The sequence below is a fragment of the Plectropomus leopardus genome, chromosome 16 (assembly GCF_026936395.1).
Source record: "Plectropomus leopardus strain MGB_pleo_1.0 chromosome 16, ASM2693639v1, whole genome shotgun sequence".
In the NCBI taxonomy this organism is placed as follows: Eukaryota; Metazoa; Chordata; class Actinopteri; order Perciformes; family Serranidae; genus Plectropomus; species Plectropomus leopardus.
Window position 1 is genome coordinate 185,001 of NC_142191.1, and position 17,550 is coordinate 202,550.

The following is a 17,550-nucleotide window of genomic DNA, read 5'->3' on the forward strand; positions in this document are numbered from 1 at the left end:
CTTCTCCGAGGAGTGGGTGTTCGGCGAGGCGGCGTGCAAGCTCATCCCCGTCATCCAGCTCACCTCGGTCGGCGTGTCCGTGTTCACGCTCACGGCGCTCAGCGCGGACAGGTAGGACGGACCAGATCTTCATTTTCTTTATCCCGAATGTTTCCAAATCATCCCAATCATCAGTGACTCTGACGCGCTTCTTATGACAGTCTGTCCCAGTAACACCCTGCTGAGAGGGAGTCTGCTGTTCGCTCATCCATTCTGATCATATACTAATTATAATGATCTAATTCTAAAACTATATGTCTGTACTCAGAAAGCGACAGGATTTTAGGTGTATGTGTGTGTGTGTGTGTGTGTGTGTGTGTGTGTGTTTAGTCTGCGCAGTCACTAAAACAGCAGGAAAGAGCTGCTCCTGATGAACAAATTCTAAGAAAATCCTCAGAATTAAGACATTTATTCAAGAACTTACCCTTAAAGTTAAGACTTGGTTATTCACAAAGTGTTTCTGAAGCAGAGGAGAAAATGACAGGCAGGAGAAATATTCTCCAAACGCTGGATTACAGTCAGTTAACCCTCCAAAACCAGGATCGAGATCAGTTATCTCGTGCTGTTTTCAGACATTTTTCACAAGCATTTAAACCTTTGAATAGTGGACAAATTGGTTTGATTTCTTTAAAAAAAAAAAAAATTTAAAGAAGGGGGGAAACAAATGACATGAAATTATCTTAACAAATTCTCAAATAATTAGAAAGAATATCAAGAAAATTATATTCATGATATTATAATTCTAACTTTATTGGTCATATAAATATTGATATTTATATTAATATTTATTTTATTGTTTCATTTACTACTTTTTTAAAAAGCAATTATTTTTTTTTGTTGTGCTAATTTCAGGTATTTTTTTCTAGATCTTTAACCAGCTCATCGCCTACTCTCCATGTTTTTGAAAGAAATTAAGCTAATTTGCTCGAGTTTCAAAACCTTAATGAATCACGACAGGTTAGATGATGCAGGGAAAATGTTTGCGTTTGATGTCATTAGTTCCCACCCAACGCGTTAACACCAAGAATAAAGTGATCTCAGCACGCAGAGGTTTCGGCAGCAGCACGGCGGTGTGATCACAGGAACAGCTCTCTCACAGTCTCACATTGTGACGCAGTTTATTTCATTTCTACGGGCTGTCCACATCTCTCTGTGACAACCAATCATACTGATAAACGACTGCATCACACCCAACAACCCGTGAGCCACACCTCCTCACTGAGGTTTCCGAAATCACTCATGAGCCGGCTGATGTTTTTTGGCTGAATTCGTTGCTCTCAGTGTGTGTGTGTGTGTGTGTGTGTGTGTGTGTGTGTGTGTGTGTGTGTGTGTGTGAATATGACCCCCGTTAGTCAGGACATTTTTTTTGCTTCCATAACACATCTTCTTCTTTGAGACAAGTGGACAGAAAATGTCTGAAATACACATTAAGGTGTTTATTTTAGTTCAGATTTCTGTTCTGTACATTTATGCAAAAGCCATATATTTAATAAGATCATGTCTCATTTGCATATATTAACATACAGTTTCAGAAAACGTAATGTAAGTAATCAGCTGAAAAAAGTTTGGTGATGATTTTTAAAAGCAGTTAAAGTTTGTGAAACATTAAATTCTGGTGGTTATACTGAATAAGTGCAGGACTTTTTGTTGTTTTACAAAGTAAAATTAAATTTAAAAAAAGACCCTACTTCATCCACCACTGTTTTTATACACTATATATATATATACAATAAAATACTGTCACAATGTTAAAGTATAAAGTTACATAAAGCACTGCTATAGTAACGTTAAATAAAATACTGTTATAATTAAATAAATCAGAGTGGGACCCATGGTGCTTTTATTTTGAAGTGTTGACATTTTTGCACTGGAAGCTTCCTGTCAACAGTTGGACGTTAGCAGGAAGTTAAAGCATGACTAACTAACAGCTCTCAGGTCGACACATTCAGAGTATCTGCAGGTCTCTGCAGAGCGACTGAACCATGACGGTGTGCGGCTGTGTGTGTGTGTGTGTGTGTGTGTGAGAGAGAGAGAGAGAGAGAGAGAGGCAGAGAGTCTGACGAGAGAGCGGGAAAAACCAAAAGCTGACGAGAGTCTCGGGCTGGTGGCTAAAATAACAACCAGACAATTCAAACTCGATATTCTTGATAAAGTCCTTTTATACATGGCGTGTACTGGATTTATCCCAGCCCTTGTTGTGAGGTATGACACATTCTTTTAACAGGTGTGATTGGTTGTCATAGACATGCTCTTTTGTGAGCCTGCGAGGTGTGGACAGCTGGCGGAAATGAGACATGTCACCATGTCAGACTGGGAAAGTTTGTGTGATCTGCTCAGTTGTATTTTCCAGCTGAAAATTTCTCAGAGTCGTAATTTATTTCTGCCGTCACAGCGTTGTTGCGTTCGGTGGAAGATTTGAATTCAATGCGAACAAACATTTTCCCAGCATCATCTGAGTTCAGTTTTTTCTACATCTTTGTCTCTGAGCCGTACTCTCGTCTGTTTCAGAAACTCCTCAGCCTCCTAAAAACCTCCTCCGTCCTCCCATTTACGGTTAATGTCCCCTGTGTTAACTTAAAAACTTCAGGCAGCCCCAACACTAACTTTAATACTTTTTATTTAGCTGTGGAGCTCCTTCAGGGCTCAGACACTTACGGAATAACTATTTATTTACTGAAATATTGTTAGTTTTTAAATAACTAATTATTTTCACCAGGACCGAGTCTCAACTCTTCACTTTAAGGGGAAAACATCAGGAGAATTTTCCTCACATTTCATCACAAGAAGAAACTGTTTGTGGGAGGAAACTTAGTTTGATGCGTGTCGTGTCTCCTCTTCAGTTGGTCATTTTACTCACGTACTTTTGAGTGCTGACTCTTTGTGGTACTTCAGTTAGAGGTCTGAGTACTTCTCCACAGCTGTCAGTGAGTATAGCTGGTATTTAAAGAGTGTCTCTGGGACTTCAGCGGGGGAGTTTCTGTTGCTGCAGCGACAGAGACAGAAGAGACAGAGTCCTCACAGAGCTGAGATTGGGTTTGGACAGACTGATGAAGTCTGATGAATGTGTGATTCACTCAGAGCTGCAGCAAAACTACAAACTACAGCTGCTGAAGCTGCTCTGAGGCACAGCGTCGACTCATGTCAGGTAACGACGAGACCAAGACGAAGAGACATGAAGAGAGAGGACAGTGGAGCACGACGTAAAGCAGAAAAGAGCAGTTTTGGAAAGTAGTGTGTGTTTGACACATTAACACAAGAGAGGACATTTCTGTAACCTGAGGTCATTTTGGAAAGTCAAGACTTTGTTTTTTAAAGTGCAGATTTTCTTTTTAAGCTGAACATTTTTGCAAAGTCAGAACGTTTTAGAATTAAGGACATATTTGGAAAGTAGGCATGTTTTGAACATGAAGACATGAGGACATTGTTGTGAGAGAAGACATTTCTGTTTCAGCATGTGAGGTCATTTTGAAAAGTAAAGACAAAAATGTGGATTTTTTCAAAGTTAGGACATCTTTTGAAAAGTGAGGACATTTTTGCAAAGTTGGAACATTTTTGGAAAGTCAGGGCATTTATTAGAAGTTAGGTCACGTTTAGGAAATGAATGAAACCTTTAAGACACATTTTTGGGAGAGTTGTGACATTTTATTGATGTAGGTTTTATAGATGATGTTATAATGACCTTTAGATTGACTGGTTTCCATGACGATGACAATGTCCTCTCAGGAATAGAAATACATCAGCTGGTTCCTGAGCGTCTCTCTCATGTCCCTCAACATGAATTATTCGTCATCTCTGTCATGTTTAAAGACCTCTGTCCAGCTTCCAGCCCAGTGTGTGTGTGTGTGTTTGTGTGTGTGTGTGAAGGACAGACACACAGCAGGCGGGATGAGAAAGAGATGAAATGATTATGATGACAGAATGATGAAATTTAAATTGGGAAATTGAAAGTGATTGAAAGAAGCAGAGCGAGATAGAAAACGTGAAAAGAGAAAGTTATTATACAGATGCCTCCAAAATGACACAATTATACTAAAAATATACTGCAGAATAAAATTTCCTAAAGTTGATAATAATAATAATAATAATGATAATAATACATTTCATTCATACAGCACTTTTCACAATGCTCAAAGACATTTAACAGCACAAAATAACAACCACAGCCATAAATAAAACCAAAATGAATGAATAAATGAAGAAGTTGATCAGTGCTATTTCACATGAACAGGAGTGTTTTTTACAGCTCCGGTCTGTAGGATTTAGAGTATATTATAGTAGAAATCAGTCTGCTGTTTTTAGTTTATAATCAGTTGAAAATAAGAATAAGAAAATGTATTTGGAAAAAAAACAAAGCTAGAGCAAAAAATATATATATCATAATTACATATTAACACACATGTCACCAAATTATTCTAATTGATTAAGCACTTTTTCCAGAGCATTTCCATTTAAAAAAAAAAATTACACACTTTCAGGTAATTTTCTTGTACTTTTTCCTTTTTACTCTTTTTTAAATTTCTTTTTTCTTTTTTTTCTGTATTTTTATGTCTTGCTGAGTTTCGGGTCACATCTTATGTTGCTCATTGCTCAGCTTTCAAAGGGTTACAATGATCAGTGTGTGTGGATGGAGTCTTGCTGCAGGGCCGGTGTGTGTGCACGTGTGTGTGTTTGTGTGTGTGTATGTGTGTGTGTGTGTGTGTGCACGTGTGTGTGTGTGTGTGTGTGTGTGTGTGTGTGTGTGTGCGTGTGTGTGTGCGCGTGTTGTTTAGTATTGTATTTGTTGTTGGGTTAGTGTTAGGGTTAGGGTTTTTTGGTGTGTGTGTGTATATGTGTGTATGTGTGTGTGTGTGTGTGTGTTGTTGAGTATTGTATTTGTGTGTGTGGGTTAGTGTGTGTGTGTGTGTGTGTGTGTGTGTGTGTGTGTGTGTGTGTGTGTGTGTGTGTGTGTGTGTGTGTGTGTGTGTGTGTGTGTGTGTGTGTGTGTGTGTATGGACAGGGGAGGACGTCCTGTCTGAGTGAGAGAGGAAGAGCTCGGCGTTGAGACGAATTATCAGACAGTATTTTGGGAGAGCTCGATGGATCTCTGGCGGAGGAGTTATTAACTGTCCTCAAACCTTTCAGTGGAGGTGACCTCTCATCAAGACGCGATAAACTCTGAGATCGGAGGTGACGCGTGGCTGTAAATCGTCTCGTGTCCACCGCGTGTCAGCTGCGTCCCACGGCTCCACGGCGTTTGGATTTACGCAGCGAGTGGCCTGCGAGGCAGCGACTGATGCTCAGAACACTTGAGATGTACGCGGGTTTATCATTTCCCGCCGAGCGGCGAGCGCAGTGTGTGTGTATGTGTGTGTGTGTGTGATGATGACGCATCACACACACCTTTAATAAGCAAAGAGCGGCGTACTTCTGGAGGAAACTGAGCAGTGACGTAACGAGTCCTAAAACGTGGAAGTGCGTTAGCATTTTAGCGCTGCCGGCTCCCTCGTCTCAGAGTCTCTGGGTTTGTGGGTTTTCAGTAAAATGCCTTAAATGAGGTCTGTGGTTAACACAGGCTGAAGATATTTACACGTTTTGTTCTGCAACGTAAAATACGTCCGCTTAAAGCCGATTTTTGAACTTTTATGGTTTCACTCGTCTTAAAAAAGGGGGTTGCTAACAAGTGGCTAAACTGGACTACAGAGTGTGTCGGGGACGTTAGACGTCCTCACAGCGGACACAGAAACTCATCGAACACACTCTTACGCCTCCACAGCTTTACAGAGCCGCACTCAGACTTGTACATTTATCTGTTTATAATATTTTTCGATCGTGTTTACAGTGTTTGTAGTGGTGACGCTTAATACGTGAGACCGCGATGTAGTTCCTGTATAGCCTAACAGCTTTTTGCTTCTGGCGATTTCATTTACGTTTCGAAAACACACAAAAGTGGAGTTCATCTGTGAAGATCATCACGCTGAACAAAACATGTCAGTCTCATAAACTCGTGTTCGCCACAGAGCTTATTTCTGGTGATAACCGAAAATCACATTCAAAAATCCCGTAAGGTTTTTGACGAGGGAACCAGTGCGGTGCTAACTTGGTCATCCCTTCACCGCTCTGTGCTCGGCCCTCTGCTAGTCCGCATGAAGCAGGGGGTTGTGGGTAAATCAGGCGCAGGACACAAAGCGAAGAGAGAAGAAAAGGCTGCAGTGTGGCGGTGTTTTTGGGACGTGAAGCGGAGCTGACAGCCGGATCTCCCTCAGGGCGGCTGGTGGACTAACGGGCTGCTGAGGTGAAATTCGATTTGCTCGCTCGGTTTGCAAACAACATAAAGCGCTGTAACATCCCATAATACACACGCAACGCCGAGGGCGAGCTGCAAATGTGCGTTTTCAAATAAAGCTCTGAATGAGGTCGAAACGTCATATTTGCTTCATAAAACCAGCAAAATGCTGTTTCTGAGGAGAGGTTTGGTTTCTCTAGGAGCTGTAGATAACTGTTCCTTTGTTATGGATCCATCGGATCAATTCGTAATCGACTGATCAGTCACGCTTTGGTCTATTAACCCTTTCACACCTGGAGCGACATCACTTGTTTTGCTGCTTTCAGACACCTTTCACAATGATTCAAAGCTCTGAACCCTTTGAGCTCGTTCACGCAGCTTCATTCAAACACAGAAGAAAAGAGGCAGAGAGGACTTTGGCAACAAATGCTCAAATTGCAAGAAATTAGGGGATTCAGAACTTGGGGGGAAATGTCTGGTAAAAAATAAAAAGCTAGGGAAAACTATTTTTATAAGTAATTATCACAATTAAATATTTAAAATTATGTTACAGAATTATTAGAATTTTTAAGCAATTTTTCCAGGACAGTTTTTAAGACATTTTTTTCGATTTCCTAAGATTTTTTTCTTTTCTAAAAACTTTTATCAAGGTATTTTTTGTACTTTTTACTAATAAATTTACTAATAAATTTTTGGTTCATTTATGCTTTTAATAATAATAATAATAATAGGAAGAAGAATATTGTGTTTAATGTGTCTAGGGTATAATGAGACCGCGAATGGTTTTGTCCTGCCGCATTGTCAGCTGACGCCGCAGCGAATCACACAGCCCTTACAGAAATAAGACTGTTGGGCGATCTTACTCCAAAATCACTGCAGGAGCATCTTTGAAAGGACAACAGGCTGGACAGTTTCTTCTGTTGTCCCGCTAAAAGACATCCAAACAGAAAATGCTTACACGTGTGATTCTGGGCGGTGGTTACAAAAGAAACAGCCACGTTTTGTCTTTGAATTTGGTGCTCTTGTTAGGACTCGGCGGCACAGGAGGCCATCGTAACGTTTAACAGGAAAGGGACACAAACTGCTGCAGCCGGTGAAACATGAAGATTTCCCTCCATGGGAGCTCAGAGTTGGACAAAGACAAACAGACCGGGGACAGACAGCCCCTTCACACCCTGAAGTCCTCAAATACTGACATTTTTGCAATGATTTCAGTGTAACGCCAAAAACTCCTTCCCGGACAGAAGCAGTGATGAATATGCAGGATGGCACCTCCGCACGACTACACCCTCTGCAGCAGCATGATGCACGGATGGACGGCGTCAGGTTGTAACGCTGCCAGTAACGGCGTGATCTCAGGGTCCGGTGTTTGCTTCCCGTCTGAATGTCGTGTTAGTTTCTACACCTTCCCATGAGCCTCTGTGCCTCATCCTAACCATCTGTGCACGTGTGTTTGTTGGCGTCCCGCCGTCGGTCGCAGCATCCTGGAACATCAGACGCAGACGGATACTTGACGTGTAGAAGCACCAGAGGTACAGTGAGGTACACGGACAGGCGTCCACGTGCTTCAGCTCGGAGGCTGTGAATGAGTTTCGATAACAGCAGAGTCGTGATCGTTACGGCTCTGATGCTGCCATTAGGGCTGATCGATGCGCCACGCCTCCTGAACATGAATGAAGCCTTCTGGTTTGGTTTTTCAACATGATGAGCAGCGCAGAGGTCCACTCTGTGTGTGTGTGTGTGTGTGTGTGTGTGTGTGTGTGAGAGAGAGAGATGTTTACTGATGTGTGTTTCCTCTCTGCTGAATGAGGAGATCCACTGTCACGGAGGAGGTGAGCAGCGCCCCGACTCCTAATGTCTCAACAGGAAGTCAGCTGACACTGATGCCAGGACGAGGTGTGTGTGTGTGTGGATGCAGCTGCTTTGACTCCACAGCAGAGGACAGTTTCAGAGAAATCGCTGCAGTTTTCACTCCAGCAGATCAGAGATGAAGAGACTCGAGCAGCTGCAGAGCGAGAGACTATTAAAATAAGCCAGAGAGAGAGAGAGAGAGAGAGAGTGGCTGAGAAGTACTGCTGAAGTACTGCTGTAGCACTGCTGAAGTGCTTCGAAGTACTGCTGAAGTACTGCTGAAATACTGCTGAAGTACTGTTGAAGTACTGCTGAAATACTGTTGAAGTACTCTGGTGTACTGCTGAAGTACTGCTGCACGGTTACTGTGGTGGCTGTTGGCCTACAGTACAGTACACATAATCTTACAACGATAATCAGGTCTTATATAATCTTGTTATAACAATAGTCAGGTCTTATATAATCTTGTTATAACAATAGTCAGGTCTTATATAATCTTGTTATAACAATAGTCAGGTCTTATATAATCATGTTATAACAATAGTCAGGTCTTATATAATTATGTTATAACAATAGTCAGGTCTTATATAATCTTGTTATAACAATAGTCAGGTCTTATATAATCTTGTTATAACAATAGTCAGGTCTTATATAATCTTGTTATAACAATAGTCAGGTCTTATATAATCTTGTTATAACAATAGTCAGGTCTTATATAATTATGTCATAACAATAGTCAGGTCTTATATAATTATGTTATAACAATAGTCAGGTCTTATATAATCTTGTTATAACAATAGTCAGGTCTTATATAATTATGTTATAACAATAGTCAGGTCTTATATAATCTTGTTATAACAATAGTCAGGTCTTATATAATCATGTTATAACAATAGTCAGGTCTTATATAATTATGTTATAACAATAGTCAGGTCTTATATAATCTTGTTATAACAATAGTCAGGTCTTATATAATCTTGTTATAACACTAGTCAGGTCTTATATAATCTTGTTATAACAATAGTCAGGTCTTATATAATCTTGTTATAACAATAGTCAGGTCTTATATAATTATGTTATAACAATAGTCAGGTCTTATATAATTATGTTATAACAATAGTCAGGTCTTATATAATCTTGTTATAACAATAGTCAGGTCTTATATAATCTTGTTATAACAATAGTCAGGTCTTATATAATCTTGTTATAACAATAGTCAGGTCTTATATAATCTTGTTATAACAATAGCCAGGTCTTATATAATCTTGTTATAACAATAGTCAGGTCTTATATAATTATGTCATAACAATAGTCAGGTCTTATATAATTATGTTATAACAATAGTCAGGTCTTATATAATCTTGTTATAACAATAGTCAGGTCTTATATAATCTTGTTATAACAATAGTCAGGTCTTATATAATCTTGTTATAACAATAGTCAGGTCTTATATAATCTTGTTATAACAATAGCCAGGTCTTATATAGTCTTATAACGATAATCAGGTGCAGGTCTACTGGGTTCAAAGGTCACGGTCACGGCTCCAGAAGACCGTCATGGACTGTGATCATGCGGCACTCAGCTCCGTGTCAAAGATGTCCTCCCTCTGTGGAGGTTTGACTTGACGTCTCAATGTTTCCTCTCTTGTCACCCGAACATAAAGAAATGACTTCTGCTGGAGGACAGTCTCTGAGAGACAGAGAGACAGTCAGAGGGCTAAATAAGACGCTTTAATCTACAAACTCTGCAGACTGATGTGAGACGAAGCTGCGAGGTGCTGCTGTGTCTCCTGTCCTCTGTATCTCCTGTCCTCTGTGTCTTCTGTCCCCTGTGTCTCCTGTCCTCTGTGTCTCCTGTCCCCTGTGCCTCCTGTGTCTCCTGTCCTCTGTGTCTCCTGTCCTCTGTGTCTTCTGTCCCCTGTGTCTCCAGTCCTGTTCTATCGGCCAGTCCCGAGTTAGATTTAGATTCATTTCCTGATCGCAGAGCTGCGGGCGGCGGTCTGGCTGTGTCCGACCCTGATGGTCCCTGATGAGCCCCTAACGAGCTCTTAACAGATCCTAACGGGCCTGAAGGTCCGTGACGAGCACAATCAGCCTGATGGCTCATTAGCACCGGAGTGGTCACTGGATCACTTCCTGTCAGGATGGTGCTCACAAACACAGTTTAGCAGAATATAAACACGAGCGGACGCTGCCGGGGACGGCGGCTCAGAGTCAGACGATAAAAACTCACTAACCTGCTGCAGACATGAGAAAGCTGAGGGATTTTTGTCCTCACTGTCTGTTTGTGCTCACAGAATCAGTCTGTCCCACCTCTGAGGTGTGTGTGTGTGTGTGTGTGTGTGTGTGTGTGAATATCAATATCAAACGTGCAGTTACTCAAACGTGCAGTTACTCAAACGTGCAGTTACTCAAACGTGCAGTTACTCAAACGTGCAGTTACTCAAACGTGCAGTTTATCAAATGCAAACAGTTACTTGGATTGGAAATAATGACGGCTAGTGCGGTGGCTGCAATAGAAATAAAGCTGCTGATGTTTTGAATGTCCATCGCCATGGTTACTGGGATGTTATCACCAGAGGAGGAGTCACATGACATCATTCAGTGGAAACACAGTCAGCTCCACGTTGAGTTTTATCACATTTACTAAATATCACTCAAGTTTAGCACAAATCTGTCGAGGCTACGCACAAAGGGCCAGTGCACTGAGCTGGATCTCTCCGGTTGCGTTTGGGCGTTGGAGTCATTAGCTCTAAAGCTTTTGTGAGTTGGACCTTGGGATGAGGCAGATAGCGCTGACACGTGATGCACATTCATGGTGCTGTCAGCGGTTGCAATCCATTCTGTGAAGTCTTCACAGTTTTTTAGGATCGCAGATTCGACCTTCAATCCTTTCAGTTGATGTTAAAGCAGGAAATAGACTAATGAGCAGCTCATTTGCTCTTTGTGTTCAGACTGCACAGAAACAATGTCGGAAAGTAAAGTGTGTGCAGGTGAAACGGCCTTCAGCGTGTGCGTGTGTACTCATACACTCAGTGTCGACATCTGCATTGTACAGTGTGATTCAGGCCGACAGTGAATGCAGCACAGAAACACAAAGTCCAAACCTTGAGCCTTTCTGTGAAAAAGAGGTCAGGAGGTGACTGAAAAGCACCGCGGCCTGAAAGCTTATATTTATTACACGTCAAGTGTCCTCCAACTTTTATTCCTCATTAGACTGAGAAGATCTTTGTTTCCACCAAACATGCAACAAACACACACGCAGCAACACAAAAGTCCCCATGAATTCGTTATCATCACAGCTCACACAGCTCCTTTACATCCCAACGAGTCAAATGTTGCCTCTCTGCCAGTGGACTTCTGCATCTACATGTCTACACACTCTAGGTATCCTTTCACGTCTACATGTTACGCTCTGGGTATCCTTCTGCGTCTACATGTTACGCTCTGGGTATCCTTCTGCATCTACATGTTACGCTCTAGGTATCCTCGAATGTATGACATGTTTTTGGAGGGAGGCAAACTTTAATGAACGCAGATTGAAACTTCTTCTATTTATATTCCAGCAGTAGGTGAGACGGCGTCCTGGAGGGTTTTTTTCATCATCGGCTTTTCTTCCAGAGAGCTGAAGATGCTCTTCTACTTTAACTCACAATCTCACATAAAACATCAACCAACACAAAGTTATTAAAGTTATTCATTTATTAAGAAGAGGAGTGAGACGACCGTTCCCACGAACAATCAGGCTTCGTATGATCATGAAAAGTTTTGGCAAACTCATGAAATTTTGGTTAACAAACCTGTATTGTAACACGTGTTCAAAGACCATCAGCAGTTTGAAAATTCAACTATAAGTTTTGTTTTTGGCTGTGATAAATGGTGTCTTTTTTTGTAATTTTTGAAGAAAACATGCCTTTCGTACCTTTAAAAAAAATTTAAAAGGCCATTTCTTTCTTTAAAATGAAAGAAAATTAAAGAAGAAAATGCCTTCCTATCTTTGGAAGGCATGTTTCACTTCTTTAAAAACTGGCAGTAAATAAATACAAAATACAACCATTTAAAGTTCTATTCCCCTTTCCTAAGGCCAACCCCCACAAAAAAACATCAGTCCCTCCCCAGTGCTTCAAAAATGATTTGACAAGTCTCCCCCTCTTTGCACCTCTCATAGATAACAAACAGTCCCTTAGTTATATTTGAATAATCAGTTCTAATCCTGCTCTACATTCACGGTATGGTCTTTGAAATTTGCCTCAAAGTCCTGGAAAAGTCTTGTTAAAATATGTATGAACCCTGAAGAATGATCACTGAGTACATTCAGTGCTGCTGCGTTTCTGAGAACGCTGCAAACAGAAGAAGCGAAGCAGCAGTTTGGTCTGCAGAGAACGTTTCTCTGAGTGTTTGGACGGACACAGACGGACGACGCTGGCCTGGAACAGCGGTGCAGCTTTTTATAAACCTCTGCTCAGTGTTGTATTGTCACTGTGTGCATGCTGATTTGTTTGGGGGCATTTCGGGCTCGGATAAACTCTTGTTGACGCGGTTGTTGCTCATACGTGCTGTAAACTGCTGTAAACTGCTGGCAACGGTTGCTGCAGACTCTGGTCACAGTTTGGCTCTCAGCAGCTGAAAAACAACTGCATCTCTGAGTCAGGGTGGACCTTCTGTGCCAAACGTTACAGCATGGGGACAAAAGCGCAAAACTCTGAGCTCCTGCAGGACATAAATAATCAATATGCTCAGCAGGATGATGTAAGGAGACTGTGTGAGGAGCGAACGACAGAGAGCCAGGTGCACTCGACTCTCAGTTTGAATGAAACACTGATCCGAACTCGCTGTGACCTCATTTGTGACTCTAAATAAAACACAGCAGGAGGAGCAGGACAAGTTTTATTTTCAGGACGAGTTATCAAATGTAATCTGACAGAACAGGAGATATCCTGCTGGAAACACCAGATCCAGCTCTGGAAACAGTCAGAGTTACATAAACGCAGTTTAACATCCTGACAGTTTGATACAAACTGCAGCAGCATGAAAGAGCATCCACCGTCACATTGATACACACAGCACGCTGCCGTGTGCACAAACCTTTTCTTTGCATCACTGCTCAAAACTCTGTAATCAGCTGTGATATTGATGTTTCTCGTCTCTCCTTCAGAAACAACGACCGTGACCGAGATTAAAAAAACAGCATCAGTCAGACGGCAAATGTATTATTTTACATTTCCAAAGAAGAATGAAGTGATTCAAAGTCCCGTTTAGTTGCCGTCTCCACAGTGTTCGTGTTTGCTTCTCTTCCGGCTCTCAGCGGTCTGCTCCGCGGGGTCGACTGAAAAGGGTTAAATTGTCATGTGTCAGTCTGCAGTTTGTTCAGCGGGACTTACCGTCTGTTTCTGTTGTCAAGTTTGAAGGAGAGCTTTGCTGACATTATTTCCAGCTTGTTAAAGACATCATTTTGCATTTGACAGTGAAAGAAGAACCAGTTGAATCTGCACACATTTTGATGCTCAGCTTCCACTTTCTTTCACCAGTGACTACGTTTACAAGCACAAAATATTCACTTTTTTGCCCTCATTCTGAAAAAGACAATATCCCTCTGAGCTGTTTAAATGGCCAAGAAAAATCAACCAGTATTCCCGTTTACATGCAGCTGTGCACACTCGGATGAACGTATTCCCATAGAACGCTTCATGTAATGTCCACATGGATGATGCTACTTCCTGAATGTAAAGTTACGATATTTAGAAAAAGAAACATGGTGAGGCAATACGTTCTCAACTCGTCACATGTTGCCTCTCTGCCAGTGGACTTCTGCGTCTGCATATTATACTCTAGGCATCCTTCTGTGTCTACATTTTACTCTCTAGGTATCTTTCTGCATTTGCTGTTGGCGTTCCAGGATACTGCCAACGTGACATCAACACGAGCACATGGTGGGATGACGGTGCTTGTGGTTATGTTTAGACAACAACAGCAGCACATGGCAACCAATGCCGGGACATCAATGAACACACACGCTGGTTAGGATTAGAGGAGGGAGGCACATGGTAACGTGAAGAAAAAAACATCACATTCAGACAGGAGGAGAACAGCGGCCTCCTGCATGAAAGTCTGAGTTTTGCTGGATCCATCCACCACCCCTCCCTCCATATAAGGACCTCCTTGCTTCTCACATTACGTCATTACCGGCAGCGTTTCAACCTGATGCTATCCAGCAGTGTATCATGCAGGCTTCAGGATGAGAACGGCTGCATATCTCATGTCTTACTTTTTCATTCTGAATGCAGCAATTTCTGACTAACTCAGAACATCCAAACTGAACCTGCTGTTTATGACCTGCATCAAATTCAGAATATCATCATGTTCGGAGGAAAAATGTAACATTAGTAAGACTGTGAATTTAGCATTGTCTGCTGATTTCAGAGGGATCTTTGTGTTTTTTTATGTTGGACCATCGTACAGCGTTTTGTTCTCCGTGTATAAAACAAACCCGGCATATGAAGTCTGGAAAGACGACTTTCCACAGCCCAGATTTTTCTGGCTGAACTCAGGTATCTCACGTCCGGTGGGATTTTCTCTTTATAGCCTCCGTGTGTGCAGCAACAGCGGCCGAGCAGACGGCTGTCGCTGTGTGGTGTGAGTGAACCCAGAGTCAGCGCCGTCTGTCTAATGAGGAGGTTAAAATGCAGCTCAGTGATTACACGTAAAGAATAATTACGGTGAGAGTGACAGAGTGCTATTGTTTGTCTTTTTGTCCTCCGCTCCACTGCCGCACACTTTCTCATTAGCTAACAAAGAGCCGGCAGCCGCGGACGCTGTCAGAGAAAATTGATATCATTAGGAGATGATTTATGTTTGTGTTCAGTCCAGAAAATCTCAGAGGGCTCATTTCATAATGCTTTCTGCTCTGTTATTAATGTGGCAGCCTTTACAGGTCCAATTTCATCTGTTTATTCACAGATCCTCGTGTGTGTGCGTGTGTGTGTGTGGGTGCGTGCGCATCACATGGACAGGACTTGTATTTGTCCTGCGCGCTCTGAAGGTCAAAGGTCACAGGTAGCAGATGATGAGGGTTAATATTACTGCTGCTAACCACAGCAAAGCACCATGGGAGGTGACCTGCAGTGGCGGAGCGGCCGTGGCCTCCGGAGCGGCAGCGAGGCGTTTCAGCTCACAGTGTGTGTTTGTGGTTTTTGAGGATGTTTGTTTTCACCAACAATGATGATCGTGATTTATTCCTTAGGTACAAGGCTATCGTGAACCCCATGGACATCCAGACGTCCAGCGCTGTCTTCTGGACGTGTCTGAAGGCTGTCTCCATCTGGCTGCTGTCCGTCCTGCTGGCTGTCCCCGAGGCCATTTTCTCTCAGGTCGTCTCCATGCAGGTAAAAATAACGAGAACACGAGAACACAGCAGACACCGCTGCAGCTCAGCAACAGGAACACCCGATCTTTGATCATCCATCCGAACCTTCAGAGCCAAACAGTTAAAGTCACGTCATCTGCATATCTTCACACGTTTCTGTCTCGTGTGATTTGTCTGTATTTTTTTTCTCTGTTGAACCTTTTTGAATCTTGACAATGTTTCAGATCTACTATAAATATATCTACAACATGAGACTTATTCTCACAAAACTCTTACATTGTGTCTTTATTTTCAAGTTTACAGAAGAATGAATTAACCCATGGGTGCCTGAGCAAATTGGCTTGATTTCTTTCAATAACATGGATGGAGTGCGACAAGCAACCTGACAAGAAATGACCCTAAAACATAGAAAGAAATCATCAAAAAAGTAACAAGAAAATTATGAGAAAATAAGCCAAAAGAAAAAAAAAAGAGAAAAAAACAAAATGACCTCAAGAAAAGCTTCTGAATGCAGACAACGCATGCTGACCCAGGTGTTAAAGGGTTAACACACAAAAAAGACTGACACCTCAAAACATCTGAGGACACGTTTAGACGAGAACGACCCAACCGAAAATTAAAAAGTCTCTCCTTCGAGTTCTTTAAAAAACTCTCGATCCTCGCTGTAGTCTGCACGCCAGGCCAGCAGGTGGCGGTGTAACTCTGTTACACCATAGAAGAAGACCACGCCCCTGTGTGAAGTGCGGCCGTGAGGTCACCGTTCTCAGAGGATCGTCGCCGGTTTCCATGGCGACAGAAGGGGCAGCGTTTCCTGAAGATTACACTCTGGAACCAGGGTTAGGGGTTAGGGTTAACAGTTTGTGTTCAGGCCCCAAAACTTTGTTCTCCTTTACTCGTGCTAAAATCTCTCCTCCTCTCTCCTCCTCCTCTCAGGGTCACAGGGACATCACTAACGTCACCTTCGTGAACTGCGTACCGTACCCGCTGTCCAATCAGATGCATCCAAAGATCCACTCTGTGATGATCTTCCTGGTGTACTTCCTGATCCCTCTGACCATCATCTCCGTGTATTATTACCACATCGCCCGCACGCTCATCAGGAGCGCCCATGACATGCCGGGGGAAGTCAGCGAGCACACCAAGAGACAGGTGAGCCAATGAACGAATGAATGAGTGAAGCGATGAGTGAAGCAATGAATGACCTGAAAAAGTGCCGCTCTGCAGCTTCCACTCCAGCCAATCAGCAGTGGCTGTCAGTGACGGCACAAATCAGGTCACATCAGGTCACATCAGGTCACATCAGTTAATTTGTAGAAAATCAAACTTCGGTGAGAAAATGTTGCAGATGTGAGTCACTGACATAACGTGAGCAGAAAAATTGGATCTGGGAAAATAATTAGGACTGAGCATTAGGCTGTGTAATGTGAACGTAGCCGTAGCAGCCGTTTCCATGGCAATGGTTCATTCATGAATCGTTAAGCTTTTGTTGCGGTTTGGTCTTTCGTTTTGTGGGCCTGAAAACACAAACTTTTGAAACCGGGGTCCAGAGTGTAATCTGTAGAAAACGTCGCCCCTTTTGTCGCCGTGGAAACTGCGTCGCGTGAGGATGGCGACGCCACTTCGAAATAGCGGTCTGCTGTTTGACTCAGGTTCATACTCGCCGCTCTGAAGAAGAGCGCCTTTATGCGCCTGGTCTTCTTCTATGGTGCGCCGTTACAAAGTTACACCGCCACCTGCTGGGCTGGAGTGCAGACTACAGCGTTTTTCGGTTGTTTTTATGGATCCGTGTACACAAGGATCATTCTCACAGTGTTATCATATGAACGCATGAATGTTTGTTAAAGACTTTTCCAGGCCGCCTGGTGGCTCAGTGGACAGAGCGGCGTCCAAACGTGTGACATAGTTCTGTCATTCACGCTTGATTTTTATGTCGAATAAGCAATAATTCAGAAAATAAGTAAGAAACAGATGAAGTGAAACCACCAAAGTTTTGTCTGAGATTTCCGGCTCTTGGAACAGTTTCTGGTTTAGTGTGG

At 42.4% G+C, this 17,550-nt stretch overlaps 1 protein-coding gene across 1 annotated transcript in view; it reads left to right on the plus strand.

The window, feature by feature from the left end:
* Positions 1–17,550, plus strand: part of nmbr (neuromedin B receptor) — a 40,106-nt gene that overhangs the window by 491 nt on the left and 22,065 nt on the right. The window contains exons 1-3 of the mRNA XM_042503976.2: positions 1–111; positions 15,392–15,533; positions 16,448–16,663. The exon at positions 1–111 is cut by the window's left edge and continues 491 nt beyond it. Of these exons, the coding sequence (XP_042359910.2) occupies positions 1–111; positions 15,392–15,533; positions 16,448–16,663 (469 nt within the window). The remainder of the gene's footprint in view (positions 112–15,391; positions 15,534–16,447; positions 16,664–17,550) is intronic.